This window comes from Aplidium turbinatum, chromosome 4, assembly GCF_918807975.1.
Source record: "Aplidium turbinatum chromosome 4, kaAplTurb1.1, whole genome shotgun sequence".
NCBI classification, from domain to species: Eukaryota; Metazoa; Chordata; class Ascidiacea; order Aplousobranchia; family Polyclinidae; genus Aplidium; species Aplidium turbinatum.
Window position 1 is genome coordinate 43,667,392 of NC_137475.1, and position 24,464 is coordinate 43,691,855.

At 38.2% G+C, this 24,464-nt stretch overlaps 1 protein-coding gene across 2 annotated transcripts; it reads left to right on the forward strand.

The window, feature by feature from the left end:
• The first annotated feature begins 13,675 nt into the window (after nucleotides 1-13,675).
• On the forward strand, nucleotides 13,676-23,954 carry LOC145768833 (methyltransferase-like protein 27). Of its 2 annotated transcripts, XM_082580436.1 has the most exons (6): nucleotides 13,676-16,667; nucleotides 17,441-17,551; nucleotides 19,027-19,138; nucleotides 20,467-20,587; nucleotides 20,956-21,102; nucleotides 21,871-23,950. In XM_082580436.1, the coding sequence occupies exons 2-6, from the start codon at nucleotides 17,539-17,541 to the stop codon at nucleotides 21,949-21,951; spliced, it is 474 nt and encodes a 157-aa protein (XP_082436562.1). In that variant the 5' UTR covers nucleotides 13,676-16,667; nucleotides 17,441-17,538; the 3' UTR covers nucleotides 21,952-23,950. The 2 variants fall into 2 exon arrangements, with proteins under 2 accessions (XP_082436562.1, XP_082436561.1); XM_082580435.1 differs by lacking the exons at nucleotides 13,676-16,667; nucleotides 17,441-17,551 and adding an exon at nucleotides 17,741-17,991 and having other exon boundaries at nucleotides 21,871-23,954.
• Nucleotides 23,955-24,464: the final 510 nt, after the last annotated feature.

The window sequence follows — 24,464 nt, forward strand, 5'->3', positions numbered from 1 at the left end:
AAAATTGCTATTACAACAAAATGTGATATATATAGTGCTGTATCTATCGCAGATATGCATTGCTCTTAATAGCCTACTTTACAAAGGGGGCTATAACATTTTTAAAGCACAACTTCGTTCAACAATAATTAGAAATAAACCATAAGCGGAGAAATCTTATTTGCACTTGATGTCTATATCTTCAATTTTTTATCCGAATGAGAATTTTACAATTATAACCTACTACCGCATGAATGTGACTTAATATTTATCAGAAATGTAGATTTATTGAAACGGTAAAATGACAGACTATCGTGTAGATCTGTGATAAAAGAGTAACTTTGACATTCTGAAAATAGGTTAGGCTACATAGAAGTGATAAATTTGTCAAGAAATTAACCAGAGGAAAGCCAGAAAAAATAGTTGAAGATATCTCATCTAAATGATTGTATATTCAGAATTACGTAAATTACTATGGGTCAAAAAATTGCTTTCAACTGACAGAAGTATAATATCTATCTTGCATTTTATCTTGCCAATAGTTTGTCTAGCGTTCTAATACTGACCTAACTCACAACTGTGTATCAAGGGCTGCCAGTTTTGTACAGCTCGAGCTTTCTCCAACTTGACAATTCACAACTAAGAGAAAATTCAATTTGTTGGTTTGGAAAAGCAACCTGTAACTAATCAGATCTTATTTCCTTCCTCAGTGACTTTTAGATTGAGTCAATCTCACGTGATGGATAGCCCGATTGTCTATCGTACGCATACTAAGAGACACTGCTTCCTTTAACAAGAGGCAAGTAACTTACTTATTCAACGATAGTGTTTGCCTCTTTTTCTATCGCTAACCATTTATTCACATAAGAGTCATGCATTTTTCAATTGTGTCCAAATCAATAAAAACAATCATTTGTTTTTCTTATAGTAGACTTTTGACTTACTTTCCACATTACCAGCAGAGTAAACACAAAAAATTATAGGGAGAGGGATGAAATTTCAATTTGTTGATTTCTTATGTCTGCTGTGCTATTTCCGATCATCTACGGCTATGCCCTTCTGAGTCATATTACTTAACATGTCCTGCTATCTGACTTTTGAAGTTTTAACCTTCTCAGCAGGGCCAGTCACAACTTTGTGATATATATCGGCTGATGTCTTGATGCATTTTCAACATGAATTCCTTGTGCTATTAATATCTTACGTCGATAATTCATGACGTCCATCCTAATGGAACATTGTCACTCATTTGTGATGTCAGAATAACCTACTGGCTAATAAAACATGAACAAAAAGACGAAAAAAACTTAAAATACAATTTTATAAAAAGGGGTACAATTATATTTTCTTTTGCATTCAAATGACTACCGTTTTATTTAATAAATAAGCCCCTAAGCAAAGATACAAGTTGCCGGTCACCAAGTCACTACAGTATAATTATGCCGTTTTACTGCATTATTTCATCACCAGTAATTAGTCTGTCATTCCACAATGACGAAAGCAGAGTCTTCTTCACTGTTGAAAGAGATTGCGATTATGGGAATCTTTATCTCGGGCTGAGTCGCGTTTCTTTGAAAGCTTAATCCTGGCAAGTTTCGCATACTTTGTAGGGAGAAGCTTTTGTGCATCAAGTAGGCTGAGTAGTTTTGTTTGAGAAAAAGTTGAATTTTTATTTACCTTGTATAGGAGCACTTGATGATTTTGTCAAATATTTCTTCAATTTTTGAACAGTAGGGGATTCACTGGGATTGTAAATAGGTGCGACAAAAAACTAATTTTTTGACTGTTTTGCAAAATCTAATTTTATGAGCTATATCAGTTTTAATTTTTGTTTGGTGTGGGTTTCAATTTTTTATTTCTCATTGAAGTGACAAGTAGGCTAGTCTAATATGGCCTATTCGCCATTGCAAAGCAAATGTCTACGAAAACGTAGCAGCGTTTTGGGTTATAGGCTATGTCGTACTTTATGCCAGTATAGCACTTAACACGTCCGTAGACACAGTATATCGGACGTATTCTATTAAGTTAGTCTTGTAGCAATGTAAAATTTTGATTAAAGACAAGGCTGCAATAAGGAATAAAAAATAGGTTGAAATGCTGGAGATTGATTTTTCAAGCGTGGGTTAAAAAGCGGAGTTTTGTTAATCTTGGTGCTTATAGCCCCAATTACAAGTCAACTAACTTAAAAAGTCTGTTGGTTTAAAATACTTCTATGGTTAATCTGTATGTTAAAGACAGAGACGTAGTCACAGGGGGCTTGGGAGAGCAATCATTCCCTCAAAAATTTTATCTTGCTTCTCTAAAAAAAAATGTTAATACTATTACAACGTTTTAATAACATTCTATTATATGTTGAATGACGTTTCATAAATATTGGCTGCATTCAGTATCTTTATTTTTAAACAACTGGTCACAGCGGTAAACCATAATCTCTTCTTGGGAAAATTTTAACATAAAGTTCCCGAATCCGTTCGTCTGTGTATAATGACCGAAGAAACACACACTTGAACTTCTTTTCAAACAGTGTATTTCTGTAAAATTAGCCCGAGGCTACCGAAAACGAGGGGGTGCAACGCCTACACCACTTAAACTGTCACTACACAACAGATTACTTGGCTAAAGACGGAATTTTCGTCCAGCTGACAAGCACTAAGCAAACAGTTAAATATTTGACCAACTTTCAAGCAACCATTTTACGAATGACCAGAATAGATAGCAATATCTCAAATTCACGTATGCAGTACTGTGACGCAATAATGAAAGACAATTATGAAGTCATTCCAACAGGTGTTTAAAGCTGATGTAATATTTCCTGTTTAAACAGGCCCAAACAGGTTTGACACAATTCTTATGAACGCTGGTGCAATTTTGGCTCATGCTTTAGGAATTTCCATGACGTAATATTCAGTAGACTTGAACGGTTTTTATATGACGTTTGATTTGGTGAAAATTGTCGGGAACATAGCGGCCCCTAGTTATGACAGTCTGACATGGCATAACTAAAAAAGAATTGACGACAATTGTGAGCCAATGAATAAAAACACATGATACACAAATTGTTTGAATCACTCACGTTTAAGTTAATACGCAAATACAAAGGGCATGCAAAGAATGAACAACAATACGGAATAATACACGACGATACATGAAATTGGTACCATAGGTACACGCTAAAATGACGCTATATACAATAGTTGCGATAATAACCGACTGTTCCGGGCTCAGACAAGGGTCGGCCACCGCAGACAAAACCAGGCTCAAACCCTAACACTTAGGTGTTCTTTACGGGGGCGAGGCACGAAATATCCCTCAACACGTAGTCTACTTTCACTTTCCCCGTACTCTCATCATAGTTGCAGACGGCAACTTTGGCTCTACGAACCACAGGCTTCCCTTTCCTAATTTGTGGAACTACCTCATGCACCCTCCCAAGTTGATACTTCCCACGTTTACCAATGTCTTGGAGAGAACCTACCACTACAAGTTGACCAGGCTCCAAATTCTCGGCCATTTTTAGCCATTTTTTCCGGCCCTGAAGACCTGGCAAGTAAAAATCGATCCATTTACTCCAAAACTGCTGAGAAAGTGACACATTGAACCGATAATCCCTTCTTAATTGGTCACGATCATGTGGTTGCCCAACAGCACAGTATGGGTCTAAGTATGGGGTCAAAAGTGAGGCAGGGGTGATGACAGTAAAATCCCTAGGGTCGTCACTCAAAGGTACCAAAGGGCGTTCGTTCACGATCCGAACGGCACTGCCTGTGTACGTAAGCAGTTCAATGAAATTGGGCTTACGTAATGAAGAGTCCAAAATGTGAAAGAAGTATTTGGTCATATCGGCCACGAAACCAAATCTTTCAAGCCGAAATCTAGCCAAGACATCTGCCAGAGGGTTTAACAAGTCAGACAAGTCAAGACAAGAAGACATTAAATCATTAACGCAAGTTCCTCGAAATTCAGACTTGCCATCGTAAACAATGCGCTTTTTAATTGTGACGTTACAAAGTATGGTAAATACCATTCAAATCCCTTGACATTTCCTGCTTCACCAGCACGCTCAATATAGCCATTAGATTTAAGATCTTTCATGGTGTCAGTAAGGAATTCACGAAGTTCAGGTTGTTTTAAAGCTTTCTTTCTTAAAGCAGCAGCTCTATCTGACGCCAACACAAAATTGTTAGGTAGATCAATATCTTCCTTCAACGGAACAGGTATCTCAAATCGACCATCTTTCAACTCAATATTCGGTTCAACAAGTTCTCTAGCCAACTTATCATTGCGAGACAATTCACAGGTTTCATTTTGCAAAGTCAAATCCTGAATGACTTTATTCAGGTCTGCTATTTCCATATCACGAGACTCAATTTTACGCTGAAAGCCAGAGATGACATCCGACTCTGAAGACGTCTGCACTCTGCACACTTTAGCAACGCTTTCAACTAAGGGTGACTTACCACCACAAGCCAACCAACCGAGAGGAGTGAGCAAAGCATGCGGTTCACTACGATTGTCACCAACACGCTCTTCTTTTGTCCACATCAAATAAGCGTTGTCATTGCCAATCAGTACATCTACAGTACTACAATCATTCAAATGAAACATATTCACGTCATGAAAATGACGGAAACCACTTAAATCTTGTTTATGGGGTAAAGTTTTAACATCGTCAGCCCAAGCTGGGTTAACCACCGAGGTTATATCACAAAACAATTCATCAGTCTCTAACGACTGGATGTTGAGTTTAACAAGTTCAGCACAAGTAGGTTTCTGACCAGCCAGAGTATCCATTTTAAACGACGCTTTATCATACGGTTTAAGACCAAGTTCGCACACCAAGTCACTCGAAACAAAGGTCAACTGCGAACCAGGATCATGCTGACAATACACCAACTTCGATTTGCCAGTCATTGGATTCAAAACACGAGCAGCAGTAACGCGGTTAAAGGCTGCTTTAACATTTCCAATCTTAACATTACGCACAGGAACTCTGGCACCAGCATCATCTTTACCGACCGAATCCAGAGAATCACGTGACGTCACATAAAAATCATGCAGAAGAAAATAGTGTTTCCTATCGTTGGTAGGTCCACACTTACGACAGTTATTTGCATGATTACAGTCTCTAACCATATGCTGGCGCAAACAATTCAAGCATTTGCCAGCTTTCACAATGACATCTCTCCGATCTTTAGGTGTCAAGCGCAAAAATTCTTTACAATTAGACAAAAAATGATATTCAACTTGACCACGTGACGAACAACAAAAACATGCCGGTATGTCACTACGTCTGGCCACACCGCCGCGCGGTGCGCCAACAGCAGTCGAGTACTGCGAACTCCCTGAAATCACATTATCATGGGGTTTTACCGACGTCTGCCTAACCGGACATGAAGGCAATTTTCCTTTGCCAAACTTTTTAAAATGCTGCGACTCACCAGAATCGCCCATTAGCATAATGCTAAAATCAGTCGACTTGCGCGTTTCCTCTCGTACTACAAAATCAAACAAACTCTGAAAGGTAGGTTCCTCAGTGCTACCATACTGATCACCTAAAAAGTCAAGATAACGCTGCTTAGCGTCAAACGGGAGTCGCTTAGCCAAATCCAAAACAAAACGTCCTTCTAATTTATCACGCTGACCATAAGCTTTCGCGTAAAGCAAACACTGCGACAATTCATCTTTAAACTCTTTCAAATCACTGGAAGAGATAGAAGTCAATTTGCTACCATAGCGATACTTTCTAATTTCTGGTTCTGCGAAAAGACCTCCACGAACTCCAAAACGTTGGGACAAGCGAGCTAACGACATTTCTATCCTGTCTTCCTCTGACAAGCCAGGAGTGTCAGAAACCAAATTAGCAATCGTTTGTGCAGCTGTTCTAACACAAGCTGCTTGCAACAAAGTCAAACGAGTTCCCTTAAAGGGCGAAGCTGCCATCAAGGCCATAACACGATTTTTAAAGAAGACAAATGGCATATTATTACCATCGTAACCAATCAAGGCCGCCTTATCGAAGAACGTCCTACTATTTTGGTATTCAAAAAAGCAATCCTGCTGTTGAGAACTCGATTTAGCGGGAGAAGACAAGCTATATCCCTTAATGGGCTGAGTGGGCTCAGTCACATGCACAGCCCGATCACGATCCTCACATACGTTAAAATCAGGAGACACGATACGCCTCTCACAACCACCCAAATTACGTGTAGCTGGGCGATCAAAAACTAGCGGCGCTGAAAACTGTGAAGGGGGCAAAGCATTACTGCTAATGGCGGCCCCGTGACCTGTACGCTCTGGGGGAGGAGTTCGGTTGTAATTTGCAGACCTTGGCTCTACAGCCTTCGGAAGACCCTTAGCCGCGGCCCCGAGACCTCCTGAAACAGCTGGAAAACATGTGGATTGTACAGGTCCACTTACGGATTGAACAGGCGTCTGGAAAAGGTTAGGTAAATTAAACTGTGATTGATGTTCACTTCTGGAATGCCTAGAAGAGCCCTTCCTAGAGCTACGCCGGGAGCCCAACTCAGAACGATATTCAGCTAAAACTACCTTTTTACGTTGTTCGGCCCTCAACTGAGCGTCTTTGAGTGCGAACTCAGCAGCTCTAGCTTCGGCTCTCGCGGCGGCCTCAGCAGCTCTCGCTTCGGCCTCAGCAGCTCTCGCGTCGGCCTCAGCTCTCGCGGCAGCCTCAGCTCGTATGGCCTCAGCTCTTGCGGCAGCCTCTGCTCGTGCGGCAGCCTCAGCTCGTATGGCTTCAGCTCTTGCGATGGCCTCAGCAGCTCTTGCTTCGGCCTCAGCTTGGATCTGGAGCTCCTCTCGTCTTAACTGTAGGTTAATTTGTGCAACTATCCGTGACGAGCTCTCAGACATCCTAGTGCTTACATTTGAGGCGCTATCCTCAGGATGTATGTCAGCATCCAACCTATCTGAGAACTCACTTTCTTTTTGTTCGAAGTTATTTTTTAACGAGTTAAATTCGGGATCTACTCCATCACGAAGTTCTGCCAAGATTGCAGAGTTAAAAATTTTACTCAAGAGAGCATGGAAATGCCGTAATTCCTCTTCTAAAGTAGATAACTTAGATCTAAAAATTAACAGTTCCTGCTTATCACTCAAAGAACCTAGGGCCACAGAAAGTTTCCCAATTTGAGTCAAAATATCCCGTCTAAGATGCCGGGCTTCTCGAACTGATTTAGCCTCATCGTTAATGGGCCCCTCCCCAGAATGGCCTGCCCGACCGCAAAGAACATCATCAGGCTTAAACTCAGTCGAGTCGACGGCGGTCGAGTCCCTGTCACCACCGAGTGTAGACATATTAAATGTTAGGGCTAAATTTAACAATTAAAAAATTAAGTTACACAAACACACAAAATTACAGTAGTTATAAAAAACTTAACTGCAAAGACCGTAAAAAATACAAAAAAGAATTTAAATGCACGATACCGTAGCTGTACGAGTATGTGAAGTCCAAACGTCCACAAAACTTGCTTGGATTCTTCCACTTGAATCTTCAAGCACAGATGGATTGCCTTTAATCTTCTTTCTTGCCAATAAATGTCAAAGTTATTTTTCTTCTGTACCAAACTGAGAAGAAATGTCTTTACTTTTTAGCTTAAAGTTCTTCAGTTGCCTACCGAGAAGAAATGTCTTTAATTTTCTTTGCTTCTTTAGACTACCCACCAACAAGATCTTCTTTTATTATTTCTTTGCTTCTAAGTGCTTCTTAGCCTACCAACTACAAACTTCGTCTTTTATTTTTTGTGCTTTAATTTTTTCTTGACCTACCAACTGACAAGAACTCGTCTTTTATTTTTTATGGTCACAGCGGTAAACCATAATCTCTTCTTGGGAAAATTTTAACATAAAGTTCCCGAATCCGTTCGTCTGTATATAATGACCGAAGAAACACACACTTGAACTTCTTTTCAAACAGTGTATTTCTGTAAAATTAGCCCGAGGCTACCGAAAACGAGGGGGTGCAACGCCTACACCACTTAAACTGTCACTACACAACAGATTACTTGGCTAAAGACGGAATTTTCGTCCAGCTGACAAGCACTAAGCAAACAGTTAAATATTTGACCAACTTTCAAGCAACCATTTTACGAATGACCAGAATAGATAGCAATATCTCAAATTCACGTATGCAGTACTGTGACGCAATAATGAAAGACAATTATGAAGTCATTCCAACAGGTGTTTAAAGCTGATGTAATATTTCCTGTTTAAACAGGCCCAAACAGGTTTGACACAATTCTTATGAACGCTGGTGCAATTTTGGCTCATGCTTTAGGAATTTCCATGACGTAATATTCAGTAGACTTGAACGGTTTTTATATGACGTTTGATTTGGTGAAAATTGTCGGGAACAACAACCTCTTTTGTTTGCCGCCTCAACATTTTCTTTTGTCCCCCTAAAATTTTCTTTCTAGCTCCCTTACTGTTTAAAACTATACCATCAACGCACCAATCGTGTTTGAATAACAAAGTTTCTGTTTCAAAAACAAAACAAAAGATCTAATGTATGTTCTAATCAATTTATACGGTTTTTCTGATGCAGTTTTTCTAAAACCATGCATCTGTTGACGTCTATCCTGGGTTTATGTCAGACTATATACGCTATTCCAAACATCAGTTGATTAGAATCTTCAGTGCCTGCGTCAAAAGCATCTATTTGCCGTTGCGTTTCCAACTTTTCCCATATCATAGTTTAAACTGCATAAAACTCCTAAAAGTTATTCTCTTGAGTAAAAATATGTTGCATAAGTCACCAAGGGAATTTACCTGACCTCAAAATATCTTACTAGACCTACGTGTAAGGTGACCATTTGTTTGGGTGTTTAGATGTTGTTTTAAAAAGTTTCAAACACATGCTGGATTTGAATAGTGACTCCTTTATAATATAAAAATAAAGTTTATATAAATCACATCAATTTGGTTTGATAATGATCTAAACAGTTATTGAGCAAACTGCAAACCTAGTGTGTGTTTAAAGCCTGCTGAAAAAAAGAAAACACCCAAAAAATGGTCACCGTCCGCCACTGCGCCACGTTCACCTATCGTCTTTGTCAAAAAGTTAAGAAACGAAGTTTATTAACAAGCTGCTCTCATTATCCACTGTAAGTGCCATGTGGTATCTATGATCGTTTTACATGGTCGGTTCTTGCTGAAATGTATTGATTTTGAATGTAATGACGTCATGCAATGGCAGGAAGAGCTGAAATGTATCATGTATGAAACAAGCTTGGTTTTTCCTTTCAAAGTTAGAAAAAAACAGGAGTTTAGGTTCGGAAAAACAATTTTAATTGAGACTCCAAAGTTCTGCAAAACAACGGTACAAACTCACGTAAACAATGTAGGGCATCTACAACCACCATTTAAGCCCCGTACGTCAAACGAGAGGTAGACCTTTGCGTAAACTCTGTTTGCTTTCAATTTTATTTGTAGGCCAACTTAAAGGTAACAAGATTTAATATTTGAAATAAACTGAAGCCAACACGTTGTCAACATGGACGTTGGAATAATGTTGCAATTATTTTGTCTTTGCTCTGCTCTGCATCAGCTGAAGATTTTAACGGCGATTCTATTGAATCAGAAACGCACTTCAAGGACAGATGCATATTTAGCGGCACTTAGTGGATGGAATAATCTATATTCACCAACCACTCTGTCAATACTAATGACTGGGACTGCGTTAATGCTTTAAAGCTACGGAACTGGCAACATCAAAATTTCGAAATAGCTTTTTCAGTCCGAGAATACAGACGCTTACAATTAGTCAACTGCTCCTATTGGCCTAGTATCATGGGAATTCAATGTTATCATTGCGTATGTAGGCCTAGCCTACTTAATTCAGCAGAAAACACAACATTTTTAAAATCATTGGCATGACCTGACTTGAATCGGACCAAGGCTTGCCAGAAATAAAGACATTAACCATCCTGCCACTTAGCTGAAGAAGCAAACTTGAAGTTTAAGGCTAAGTTGGCATCCATTGAACCAACTTCGAAGTAAAACGATTAGAGTGCTTGTTCAATCTGTTTTGTTTGTTTTTCATCACCACTAACTTACTATCAATCAATCAGTCTATCAATGGTTTATTTATCAGTAACAGGAACATAGTAGGACATAACATAACAGGAACATGTTTGAAATATACAAGTAGCCTAATATACTAAAAATCCGATTTGCATCGCTGTTGATGAAATGAGCTATAGCTTCGAAAAACTTGGCCAAAGTAAATTTAGTTGCTGTGTTAGGTTCTGTAGGCTATATCGTACCCAGCTATGACAGGATTAACTTTAAATTAACTTCAATTTAATGTAAAGCTGCTTTGCATTTTGGCTGCAAGTCATCAAACACGATTCTTGCCATTAATTCCTGCTCTTTATCAGCAGTTCTTCTTTTGTATTTTTTTTTTCACACTTCAACTTATCAACTGATAACTTACGAGTTTATGATTGCTGCAATTGGACTCCTAAGTATACTTTTCACCCTTGGACTGTCCATTAACCAACAACATCCACTGTACCGTTCCACAAAGTTTTTGAAAGACAAAAAAGTTTATCGTATATTTTCAGGTCATGAGATTATCTGATCATTGATTTTTGAAGATGAATGCGACAGTTGTATGATTCAGCATTCTACGTACCTATTCCTACAGCGATGAATTCGTGCACGCTTTGTTTCGTCACATTCGAAAGATAACGAGATATTGTCATTTTATTGCTTGCAATGGATCATTTATAATAATTTATCACACGGTCTGTAATGACTAATGACATTAAAGGTAGGCTTGGCTACATATCAAACCTATCGTTTTACATTATGGCACGCGCAACACTGTGCAGTGTTAAGCGGGGTCTTTGAGAGAAATCAGAACTGGTTGGGACACATAAGGCCTACGAAAAATGGGCCCTAGAAACAATTTCCAAAAATAAAAGTAACAAATTTGTATCAAGCGTTGCATCATATCTCTTGGCTTGGTTTTGGTTGGTTTTGAATCTTTATCCTCGGACTGACAAAGCCTTGATTGGTTATTCCTGGTTGTTTCGCACACTTGTAGAGGCTCTTGACGCAGGGCCGGTTACCGAGATTGGCAGAGTGAAGTTTTCCGATTGTTGAAGTGTTGTTGCCTAGGAATTATTCCATTCACTAAGTGCCGCTGAATGGAGAGCAGTCCTGAAATGCGTTTGCTCAAGCGCACACCCCGAATCAACGTCGCGTGATTTGAGCCCAGTGCGAAACCACTGAGCTAACGGGACGGACTCTTAACCTAAACTTGGCCTACTTTCCTCAATGTGAATTTACAAAGTAATAAAGTAACTTGAATTCATTTGAAGTTTAGATTTTTACAACGTAGGCCTATCGTTATAAAAAAAAAGCTTCAAAAACTTTTTTCTTTTGCCGAATTCGTTTGTTTATTGAGTTTCGTGCGACCTTACGTTTCACAAAAAAGATACGCTTGAGCGCGTGGCGTCATGCTCGAATGATGCACCATGCACGGTGACTACTGACTACAACGGTAACTACTGACTACAACGGTAACGCCTAGAACATCACACAACTCAGGCGAAAGACAAAATTGAATTGAGTCCTGTCTTTGTCATGAGTTATCAAGTGGGGTGGGGGGGGGACTTGTATACCTGGGACTGGTATATAAGTCCCCCCACCCCCCTTGGTAACTCATGACAAAGACAGGACTCAATTCAATTTTCTCTTTCGCCTTAGTTGTGTGATGTTCTAGGTTTTTCCGACTACAACAGCTTTTGGCCACAGGTGACCAGCAGGGTTGCATTCCTGGGGGGGGGCTCGGGGGAGCTGAGACCCCCAAAATATGAAAATGCTTGATGTAGGGGGGGCTCCGGGGGGCTCGTTCAAGCTTCTACTTTTCAGCTCTTCTGGCTGAACAACAACTTATCGACTGAACAAGTAACACTTTAACAGCTTTATCACAACAGAACTTTCAAAAATACACGAACGTAAGTTGGTATAATCGCCGTTTTCCGTGATTAAGTCCCGTATAGTTAGCTTAATTCTATCATGCAATCTTCATGTATAACTTAGTAAATCAAACTTTTTGCAAATAGGGCAATAAAGAACGGCATAAAAATTTTGTGACTCTTGACATTCTAGATGTAACTATTGGATTGCATTGAACAGCCTTTCCCACCCATGTGCCTTGAAATTTAGGAAGGTGGGTAAAATTTTCAGTGTGCGTTGTGTTGCGTCCTCACATCAATGCTCTGTGGAATAGTTTCTCAGCACTGTATAAACACTTTACAGCCCTCGCAGAAAGGAAGAATATTAAAGAAACAGATCGGGCCATGTTCAGAGCCTCAGAGGTCTCTGAATTCGTAGAAGATCTGGCGCTTTTAAAAGATTGTCTTCGGCAATTATCGCTTTTGTTAGAAACTCTCCAGACTGAGAACATCAACTTCGTAGTAGATAATCGTCACGTCAAATAGACTGTCAATTCTCTATTTCAAATAAAAAAAACTGCTCAAGAAGGAAAGTTGGCCTATTCGTTTGATGATGTTGTTAACTTGAGTCCTGGAAGTACAAAAACTACTCCTTTAAAGGCATAACGTTGGACCAGTTCAAAGCTAGACGTAGAGACCAGTAGCGTAGCCAGGAATTGTGAAAGGAGGGGGGTTGACGAACTTGACGGTGTTTTCGCCAAAGGCGATACCCAGCGGCGGGGGGTCTGGGGGACCTCCCCCAGAAAATTTTAAAAAATTACTTTGAATTTGGTGCATTCTGAGAGCATTTTCAACAACAATGTGGGTATAAATATTCCTATAAAATGGTGCTGTCCGGTGGCATGGCAAAAGGATAAAATCATGTTTTCTTGGGCATTTTTCGGAAATAAAGCGAAGTTTCTATGTTTTCTTGTTGCTAATTTTTGGCTGAGTTATTTGAATGCTTGGTATTGGCAAAACTCGCTCTTTTAATGCAGTTTCCTTTAAAATTAGGCAACATTTGTTTTAGAGACATAAAGACTGAAAGCATCATTCTAAATATCATGACGTCACATGCGTGCCAAAGGGGGGGTTGTAACCCCCAAAACCCCCCCTTCTTGGCTACGCCACTGGTAGAGACTATCATCTTTTGATCGTAATCGGTTTATTCAAGCTTCAGTTGACAACATTGGAAGCAGGATGGTGGACACCAACAATGAAAATTCTGTGAAGAGCTTGGAAATTATTGTACCAGAGTTATGGCCCGCTGTAATCGAAGTTCCATGGCAAAAAGCGGAGCAGATATTACGGAAAATAGAGGAGAGATTTCAGGTCACCATTCTTATTTAGTTTGACTACGAACATACTCAGCAGTTGGCAATTAGTTTAATTTACTTCTAATCTTTTTGTTTGAATAAGTCACCTAGACAAAAAAAAAACAAAAATTCTTTTTTTAAATTTTCCCGCGCTTTTTGGAAAACCGTAGGTTGCAAGATTTTTGCTCTCCAGGTCCAAGTCTTAAAAAATTAATTTGTTCAAATTTAGGACCTGGAGATAAAATCAAATGTTAATCTTAATATTGTTATTATCTTTATTAGTTGTTTACTGTACGTGATTGAAAGATGAATAAGCACTCTGCTTTCAAACATCTCATATATTATTATTATTAAATCGCCAAACTTTTTATTTCGTTTTTACTTTTTGTGAAATCCTGATAAATTTCAACTAAAGTTGATTAATCAATCCTTATCTAAAATATAAATAGTGCGTAGCCTATGATCCCTGGTATTTGATTTTACATAATTGTATCTCACGTTGCACTTAATTTTTTTCCCTGAATTCATTTGGTCACACTAAGCCGGTTTCCTGAACTTTTCACTTTGCTGAATCTTTATTTTGTGGCGTCATAATTTCGTTAAACTTTCAAAGTAAAAAGTTTTGGAAACTTGTCACTATTTTTTTTGTGTGTAGTACTGTAAAGTTTGAATTGCCCTTGTTGCAAATGTTCATTGTACAGTAATGAATTCATTTGGTCACAATTGGTCACATTTGTGTCCAAAACCAAATGTATGACAACCGACAAAACTAACAACACACTCAATCTCACTCTCTATGGAAAACAAATAGAACAAGTACCAGAATTCATATATCTTGGCCACCGACTATCCGCAACCAACGATGGAAAGACTGCAGTGCAACACCGAATTGGCTTAGGCTGGGCAGCATTTGAAAAGAACAAAAAGATTCTAACATCCAATAGACTCCCAATCAAACTGAAAGCAAAAATTTTCAACACCTACGTTTTACCAGTCGTGCTGTACGGTCTAGAATGCGTAAATTGGACATCATCAACAATGAAAAAACTCACTACCTTCCAAAATCACATCATGAGAAGCATGACCAACAAAAGGTTACTTGATCACATAAAAATAGAAGATCTTTTAACTATGACAAAACTACATCCAATTGCAGCAATAATAAAATCAAACGTTTTAAAACTGTTCGGCCACACTAAAAGATCACAATTCGGAATCAGCAAACTTTGCACAGAAAGCAAAGTAGAAGGAAAAAGAAAACGTGGCAGACAACCAAAACGATGGCAAGACAACATTCAATCATGGACCGGACTCCACTTGACGACACTGGGCGAGTTGGCTCAAAATCGCCACTCTTGGAAACAAATAAGCCATGTTGATGCGCAATCTGCCGCAGGCGGAGATAACGACTAATGATGATGATGAATATTCAGCTCGTGTTTAAAACCGCCCTTGTTGCACTGGCAAGTGTTGATTGTAATTGTAGGCTAGCCTATTTTTGTACCATTTTCACATAAAAATTTTAATCTTTTCTATCTCATTTCCAGGTTTTGTAGCTGTGCAAATTAAAGATAGTGACATCCCAACACTGTTTTTGCATATTTTAAACCTTTTAGTTTTGCCATCTTTCCCTTTTGTTGGTGCCAAATTCGTGAGTTTACTTTGCCGTTCTCTACATGAAGAGCCCAGTTCCAAAACCGCTTAGGCGCCACTTTTACCAAAATTGAGTTTAGAGTGTCATTAGGTAGGGTATTACCATAGTTACCTGCTATCCATTCCTTTTTTTCCAAAACCTTCTCTTTCTGCTTCAAATTCGACACTAAAAATTGTGTTTTCTTCCAAAACCACTTACGCGCATAAACGTTTTTCGTGGTTTTCTCGAAATCACCGAAAGTGGATGTACCTAAGCGGATTTGGAAACAAGCTCTTCACATGTTGGCGCCAGCAATGAAAAATAAAATTGAATTGAATTATTTTCGATTGTATATACGTTGACAATCCTTGCCATATACCAGATGCGATAAAGTTGCTCAAGAATGTAGTACTAAACATGATCGGAATAGCCCATTTCGGTGAGTCCGATCCCTTAACGGGGGATTTTTTCAAATTTTTTTTAAAATTATTGGGTACCGTAGCCTAATTATCATTGCCGTTTTAGGGTTAGGGGTTAGGAGTTAGGGATTAGAGGTTAGGAACTCACCGAATCGGACTCACCGAATAGTAGCAGACCCAAACATGATTGCTATAAGTTCTGCTGAAGCCGAACGTGGATTTTTGCAAATGAACTTGGTCGTCATATCGCTACGATCCCGGCTGACCAAATCACTTGCTTCAGTAATGTTGTTCATCAGCATTAATGGACCACCTCCTCATATATGGAATGGCACTGCGGCAACTCAGAAGTGGTTGCGAACTCATCGATCGGCTGTGGATACTCAGGTTAAGCATTCTAAGCTGCCCACATTGAATGAACTCAGATGTGTGCAAAAACTGTTTGCTGGCTAAAATCAAAGGCTGTCGTGGTGCTTATAACTTAGCCCATAAAACCAAAGACCTGGCAGACAGGCTATTTGTTTTGTAGCCTATAATCTTGTTTGCACCTTAGAATATGCTTTTGCTGTATTTGGAGTTGTACCGTAGCTTGTAGCCTACTGTTCGTTAATAGCTAAATGAGATTTTAGTGTCCTAACTGTCACATTGGCAGCTTATTGGTTCTTACTCGCAAATCTGCAAACATAAGCGCTCATTTCAGAAGATGCATTTCCTCACTTTCCTACAGTCAATGTTTTTGCAAGTGTGCTTAGAATTGTAGCAAATAAGTAGCCTACAATTGAATTAAGAGATTGGAATTAGCTCATGCAAAGCGAGTTTTAAGTGTAAGCTTACACAGTAAAGAAAAAGCAAAGGAGATTGCAGTGTAGCAACCAAGCCAAATTTCAAACTTATAATTTTATTTCGGATTTGACCACGTTTTCACGTTTTGTTACTTCAAGCTATGTTTTAGCGTGGGTTGTTTTTTGATATGATGTTCAGAAATAAAAACAAACTGAACAGTGTTTCTTTTTAAAAATGGTAAAGATTGTTGGCTCACCTACACCGATTATTTATATATACTTTGTCTATAACAACACAGCTAGGTGTTAATGGAGCCCCCCCAAATAAAATGCTAGGAATGCACTCCTGGTGACCAGTGGTGTCACTCCTAGTGTTTTTCCACTAGATCTAATGTTTTTGGATTGCATCTAGTGTTCTAGTGTTTTTTTTTGCCATCTATTGTTTTTTAGCGATTTACCGCTATGTTGGTGTGCATAGGCATTTAAGCTTTTAATCGTTGACTATCAACACCTAATATTGGAACTTGAAATTTTGACATATCATGGATGCAAGTTTGTTTCTGTCTTGACTCTTTGTTGTAAGTGTAGATATTTTAGTGTAATGTTTATTAAATTTTTATCATCAACTTGGCTGAGGGTGGCTGCTTGACTCGAAGACCGTCATGGTCACTTCGCAGCTTCCCGTTGTGATTTACTTACTTCAAAGATGCAGTGTACTGTGCATTTGTTATTTTTGTTTGTTTCAATTGTGTTCGTTAAGCGTGCTGCATCATTTAATGGTTTTGCTGTTATAATATTGCACAACAAAATAAACCAATCAATCAATAGGCTTGGACAGTGTTCAAAGTAGCCCCACCTATTTTTTGTTTGGCTGCATCAATGTGTTTGTAATGCTTTTCAAAGTGGACAGCGAGTTTTTTGTCTGGTTACACCCAATGATGACCAAATTTGAGATATTTAGCATAAATACTTTAAAAAATGGCAGTGGCTATTTGACCGGCTCCGGTCTTACATTTCGCCGGCTTACATTTGATGAGTGTGGAGTTCTTACTTCTTAGACTACACTACCTCAGAGATGATTGTGAGTGATATTGCGTTTTTGACAATATATTTGCAAAGGCCAAATTTGGGGAAAATTTTGTTCGCCACCCCAAAATGTTTTACTCTCCTACGGCTATGAGATGAGTCTTCAGGGCTCTCACTTTCAAGGAAATTCAGTTCTATTTTGAAACTTTAAGGACTTTTAACACTCACTAACGCCATTGGCTGTCATTTTTGTACATTGTGCATGTAAATGATCATGTATTTATGATACTAGTGTTTTTTTTGTGAATCTAGTGTTTTTTTTCAGTCAAATCTAGTACGTTTCCATGACAAGAGAGTGGCAACATTGCAGGTGACAGCTGACAGGCCCACAGCCAAGTCGCGGCTATAGCCAAGGTGTACGGAATGGCCCGTTTCGGTGAGTTCGATCCCTTAACGAGGGATTTTTTCAATTTTTTTTTTAATTATCGGGTACCGTTGCCTAATTATCATTGCCATTTTAGGGTTAGGGGTTAGAGGTTAGGAACTCACCGAATCGGACTCACCGAATAGTAGCAGACCCCAAGGTGTAGGACCATTGGTCATTATAGTGTTAATCCTCCAGGAAAGCAATAGCAAATTTGGTTAATTGTTGGATTGAAAATATGGAACAAAACCAAATGGTGGATGCTTGTAAAAATCTTCTCAGTGAACTGACTGGCTCTACTGAAGAGAATCAACAAACTTATGTGAAGTATGCCGACTTATATGATGACATCATGGTTCAGACTGGACACAGATTGCCCAAAAATTTATCAGAGTTTTGCTTAAGTCATATGAGCAAAAATGGAGATGCTTTAATTTTAGATGTTGGCACAGGTTAGTAGTGTATTTTAGAAATGCAATTTACTACATCGTACTGGTCTCCTGCAGCTTTTAGTTCTGCATAAGTTTGAAATGTTAAATTTTTCGAAGCTGGTGTACAAGTCTCCGCCCTGGTAAAAATACCCTGCTGTGTCATAAACAGGAATCGCCAAGACACATGAGTTGAAGTACGTGAACAGCAAAGCAAAGGTAAAGTAGTTTCACCATATATGTTTATTGTTTGGTTGAATCCTATCTATGATGTCATCATATTTTTTACAAAGGTGAAGACTTGTACACCAGCTACAATTTTTCTAAATGATCCTAGTGAAATGTCATTATGGCTGTTGACATGGCTATTTTTACATTGGCTAATAAGTATTTATTTTGCTGATACAACTGAATTTTCATGAATTAGATTTAAGATCAGGTGGAGCACTGGAGCAATTGTTTTTGTCTAAATTTGGTTGCTTGTTATGTCAAACATTTTATAAACTGATTTAATAATGAAGTGATGTTAAGAGTTGATTTCTAAGCATTATATTCTTGGTAGGGTATTATTGCTGCAGCCTCTAAGGTCATAGTCACCGTACGACGTACGTCACTTGAGCATGATATCATGTGCTCAAATGTATCTTTTCATAAAATGCTAGGTTGAAAAATGACAATACAGCTTTTTGTTGTCAAAGAGGCAATTAAGAAAAAAAAAACTTAATACTTAAATGAGCAGCTTCAAGGGCTATTGCTAATTGCTATCATATATCATAAAAATAGCCCCCGTTTTATATTATTATTTTTTTATCAGTTCAGTTTATTTGTTTTTTTTTTTGGTAAGAAAAAAAAATCTACAAACACAAATGGCAAATAATTTGTACAGCAAGGATGACTGCAAAAAAACAAAAGGTCACCAAAGTCATCACTTCTCTGTATAAATACTCCATTTTACTGTATAGATCTTTGAATTGCGTTGATTAACATCGCATTGCAATTTCTGGTTTTATTTTAGTTGCTTGCTTTGTAGTAGTATTTTTCAATACCGGTATCACTTAGGTACTGGGCTTGTTGGACAAGCATTGAGAAACGCTGGTTTCAAAGGAATAATCGATGGCATTGATGGATCAGAGAAAATGATTGAAGCTTGTCAAGCCAAACAAGTATTCAGGTAAGCAGATCACGTATTTCTATGCTAATGTTTGGTAGTTAAACTGCAATCTGCATTAACTTACTGTCAGAGGTGGGCAGTAGCACGCTACTTTTGCGGCACTTCTACTTTTTTGTTAGAGTAGTGGTTGCAGTAGCGACACTGCTTTTTTTCAATGTAGCATTAGCAGATAGGCGCTACATTTCTTTCAGTCTCACTTTTGCAATGTAAAGTGAAAAAATGACTTGGTTTTGGGATTTTTTGGAAACAATGCGTGAAGAAAATCAAGCAGAAATCATTTGACTATTGCAAAGAACATGAAGCCATGTTGATACGGAGAACAGTGACACCAACACCAGTCACAACAACTCCGAGGTTGAATTTTTTGGTTTGACGGTACCATCGCTTGAAATGTTGGTACGGAAAAAAGGTCAATTGTAGGAGCCTTTTTTTAATCAGAAGCAAGTCCTTGAGCTTTACCATCAGGGCCGATTTATCTCTTTATTAAATACAACACCCCTATTTCTTCCAGTATTGCGGCGGAGAGAATTTTTTCTGTTGGAAAAGACATGCTGAAGCCAGCGGGCTGAACTCAGCGACTAGCATTTTGAAATGCTCATGTTTTTGAAAGATATGTAACAATAAATTTCACCTAGAACATGTTTTTATATCGCCGTTGAAATGGCAATGTATTAAATGAATGATATCAGTCTTTTTCAAGGTCATTTTGATGTCACAAAGTACTTCAGATGAACGTTGCAACTAGTGGTAGAAATGATAATTGTCCTGATGAGCACCCAAACTTTTCAGTATTCAAAGTACTTCCTGTGTCAGTTTAAGTTGAGACAAAAGTAGTAGGAGAAATAATAGTAGCATGTCCATTGTCCTACTTTAGCTCGGTAGTGAGTAGTGCGCTACTTTTATTGATAGGTAGCATGTGCCAATTTAGCCAGAGTAGCCGGTAGCATGTTACTGTATCTAGTACTGGATGCCCACTTTTGCTTACCATTCAAACTTTGTAAAAGTATCAGTTTTAGTTTTAAATTTTTTTTGTCGTATATGCTAACCGTTTTGATCACTTTATGCCTTGGATTGAGTTTGCTTTTTGCAGCATGATCGTTGCTTTGCAATGTGGATACCAACTATCTGTTTTAGCCTGATGCTGCGAGTTCGAATTCTCTACTACGGTACCACAGCAAACTCGCAGCATCAGGCTAAAACACAGATTGTTAGTATCTAGTTATTTACATTGTGAAGTTGATCGCTTTGGTTTTGTATAAGAATGTAATAGAACCAAACTAGTACCTGCTTTAATTGTAAACCATGTGTTTGTTTTTTTTTTGGTTAAGGAATGTTAAGCTTGAAATGTTGTCCGAAGATCACCCCATACCATATCCTTCCAACACATATGATGCTGCCATTTGTGTTGGTGCTCTTTCCCTGGGACATATACCACATGAGTGTCTGAAGGTAATTTGCTTGCAGAAAATTATTGTACACTATTTTTAGATAGATTTCAAACTCATTTTTGAAATATCCATATTTTGTTATAGTTTAAAAAAATACAAGAAAAAATTATAAGTTAGGTCTGCACTTTTATTGGTATATCACTTTCTTAACAATTTGAACACAAAAGATTGACAATATGCAAGTCGATTGTGGTAATTCAACCACAAAAATGCTTTATAAACATTAAACAGTACAGTAATCAGGTGGCTGCTTTTGACACTTCCTTTGTGGGTTACTCAATATTGAACTTACGTATTTTATATGTTGCAATTTCTGTTGACTGGACAAAATATTTAGGGATAACAAGTTTTTTTGTGTAACATTGTTAGGACATGTTGCGCATCCTTAAGCCCGGTGGGATTTTAGTATTTAACGCAGCTCAGCTTCCCAATGACCCAGATAACAAAGTGTTGTTGTCACTGGATCGTACAACGGATGAACTGGTGGGCGAGGGAAGGTGCTCATTAGTGGAAAAGGTGAGAGGGACTGTTGTGGTTGACTAATTATGGCTTTATATGTTTTTCGTGAGTGTTTGTCGCAAAAAAGCTTTGATGACAAAAATTAGAGTTAAAAAATAACAGAAACGAGTGAGCATGGAGATGCAGCTGTATTGGGTCTAAACCAGTAAGAAAATCGCTAAAGGGCAACCTATATTATAATCGTTCTGGGTAATAATATTCTTTGCTTGTGCGTGTGCAATATTGATAGGTCACGAATATCAATTGCTTAAAATATACCAGCAAGATAGCTTATAATTTTGCTGTTTTATTTTGAATGGATAAAAATTGAAAGAAAATTTTCACAACAAAAGTATTGCAGGGAAGTTGACAAATTGCTGTGGGAGTTTTGGCAATTTGATTATTTTGGTTGGCGTTTGCTGTTATACTGCTTATGAAAATAGTTTTACACGTTTGTTAAGTGTTTGCAGTTTTGTTGTTGTACAGAGAATACTTCTAGTGAAATAGTTCTAAGTAATAAATACAGTAATAATGAAGAACTACTTCAAGACATTACTCAGTCAGTTTGCAGTTTCCCACCCAAGCAAACACCAATTTTGATGTCGGTAGATAATCTAATCATGATTACAATATTTACTTAATGGACAATTGGACATTGACTTAAAGCAAATTCTTGATTGGGTGGAGGGTAATGAAATGTGACGTGACAAAGATTTTTACAGTCCGCAAACGCAAAGTGAGAACCACTGTTTTACATAAACCAATACAACTAAACAATTTTCTCAGGTAAAGGATGCAGACGTTGGCACTTGTCAAGAAGAACTCACAGTCGGAAAATGCACGTACTTCTGCTACAGAAAAATATAAGAAATTTAGAGAAGACGAATAGATATGCAATGTATTGGTTGCCAGGTCTTTGTGCATCTGCAGATCGGCATATAGTTCTACAGTATTGTTCCCTATATAATCAGGAGGGGTATAGTGTAATTTAAACATGCATATTTTTTATATAAACCTCTGGAATTGTATGGCTAATTAACTGGTAGCCTGCATTTTCAATGGTTTGACTGCACTCTATGTTGTTGATTTGTTGAACATGTTTGGCTGCCATCTCTTTTGTTTCACCAAACGAAATGGAATATGGCGACCTTTGTGTTATTGCGAAACTTGTAGCCACTTAAACTATGCACAAACTAAATGCAGTACCAAGCAATGTTTTTAATCATAACTGCATAGGTGAGAGTTGTAAAGCGATGCTGTACTGCTTCACTGCAACGAGTGTTCAACAGTTTGTTATCTGTAACGGTTGCCAACAGTAATAAAATTTCAATAGTGTTCTGAAGCCTAAGATGCGCAATAACACTGGCTCATTGAAATTTTATTCTTGTTCACTTGCAACGCTTTAAATTAAAATTCATTCGCCACTCTGCTAATGCAGCCTTAAAATTATAATGTGCACAAAAAAAGTATGCAGTGTAAAATTATCTTACACTAACTTAGAGTGATAACTGATTGCCAGCAATTATATCTCCCCATCACCCTACAATCGGTCCGCATTTGATTTATGTTAACGATGACTCATTGTGTCAACTGCCTTGGTATCATAGTCAGCAGTTCTGGGCTGCACAGAAATAATTAATTACCCCATTTCATTGTAGACAGACACTTGAGACAAAACTGTGTTAAATGTGATGCAATCTTGTTTATCTGGTACACTTTCGGTGGAAACTGGTCTTGACTGGTCCTAGAGGCCGATTAGCGATTACTGAAGGGTCTGCTACTATTCGGTGAGTCCGATTCGGTGAGTTCCTAACCTCTAACCCCTAACCCTAAAACGGCAATGATAATTAGGCTACGGTACCCGATAATTAAAAAAAAAAAATTGAAAAAATCCCTCGTTAAGGGATCGGACTCACCGAAACGGGCCATTCCGTTACTGAAAGGTGGCTGAGCTAGTTCATCTCGTTTACAAAATATTTGTATTCCATTCTTACAATAATAACTCAAACTAAAAAAAATCTCATAGCTTTTCAACAGCTTCACTGCTGCATCGGTACAGACTTGTCTGATATCCGGCTGATGTTAATCTCCGGAATGAAGACTTTAATATTTTAGAACGGCTGCCGAGGGTTATTGAAATCTTCGCAAATGTCACATTTGTGAAGTAAATAACGGTCATGCTGCTAGCAGCGAAATTCAATCTATTGCAATTATAAAAATGTTGCAACTCCGTGTTTATTTCATTGTCAGTATATTAGCAGTCACAACGTGTGGTGTGCAAATGATTCAGTTGCTGTAATACACTACCTTTGTCTATTTGTACCATATTTTCTAATTGTTCATACGTGTGTATTAATGAGGAACATCCAACGTCTGCAGACGTTGAATCAATGTAAAAATGACGAATTTTGTCGTCTGGGTGGCTGTTAGAGTGCGTTTATTGTGGCAACAGAAATTTTAACTGCTGATGAATAAATTTGATTTTTTTTTAAAGTAAATTTGATGACCTTAAAAGTATTGACGCGGGTTGCCAAGATTCTTTTTTGAAGCATGTAGAGTAGATTGTAAAATCTTAAACTGCTTTGGTTTTGTCGCTACTTCCTTTTTTGGGGGACAAAAAATTTGTGTTCGTTGTTTGTGCCAGAAAGTCAAATCGAATTACTGTATCGCTGTAGTGCCTTAACTTGGGTGAAAGTGCAACAGTTTGTTTTTGCCATACTGCTGTTTTTATTTCCATGAGTAGCCTATTTGCTAATATGTTGGTGCCACTAAAACGCCACCGCTTTGCTCGTATATCGTTAACAAATAGAATTCCATGTATTGATTGATTGAATCTTTATCCTCGGACTGGGAAAGCTTCTTGCAGAGCTTAATCCTGGCAGTTTCGCATACCGGTACTTGTAGACTGTAGAATAGGGTGTCCCACTTTTAGGCGACGTTCGGGTCAAATTCTGACTGGATTTTCGTTACTGATTTCAAAAATTACGTTATTTTTTCATTGTGACGTCATCTTGATGTGCCAGCTGGCGGATTTTTGCTATTTTGGCCTTATCACGAATATGGCAAGAGCTAGAGAGTTGAAACTTACGCCAAAATGACCGGAAGGGACGATTTCCTATTTGTTGTCAATACAATATGAAACGCTAACTGCAACAGAAAAGGAGTTATTTTGTAAAAACACGTATTTGCTCATTTTTGAGCAAAAAAAATTAGAAACACGGCAATTTTGCTTGGGTTTTGCTACAGTGATGCTTTTATTTCGATTGTTAAGTTGCTCCACCTTGTTTAGCAATTAAGTACAGTGGTAGTAGTAGTGATACACACTCTTGAATGTCTCTTCCATGTAAATGAGATTTATTTTACACACGCTAAAAGCTTTT

Bases quoted from the DNA above. Each gene is read 5' to 3' on its own strand.
- LOC145768833 (XM_082580435.1), top strand. From the start codon at position 17,778: ATGGAACAAAACCAAATGGTGGATGCTTGTAAAAATCTTCTCAGTGAA. The intron at 17,992-19,026 runs GTTAGTAGTGTA...GGTATCACTTAG, and splicing joins AATTTTAGATGTTGGCACAG to GTACTGGGCTTGTTGGACAA. The intron at 19,139-20,466 runs GTAAGCAGATCA...TTTTTGGTTAAG, and splicing joins CAAGCCAAACAAGTATTCAG to GAATGTTAAGCTTGAAATGT.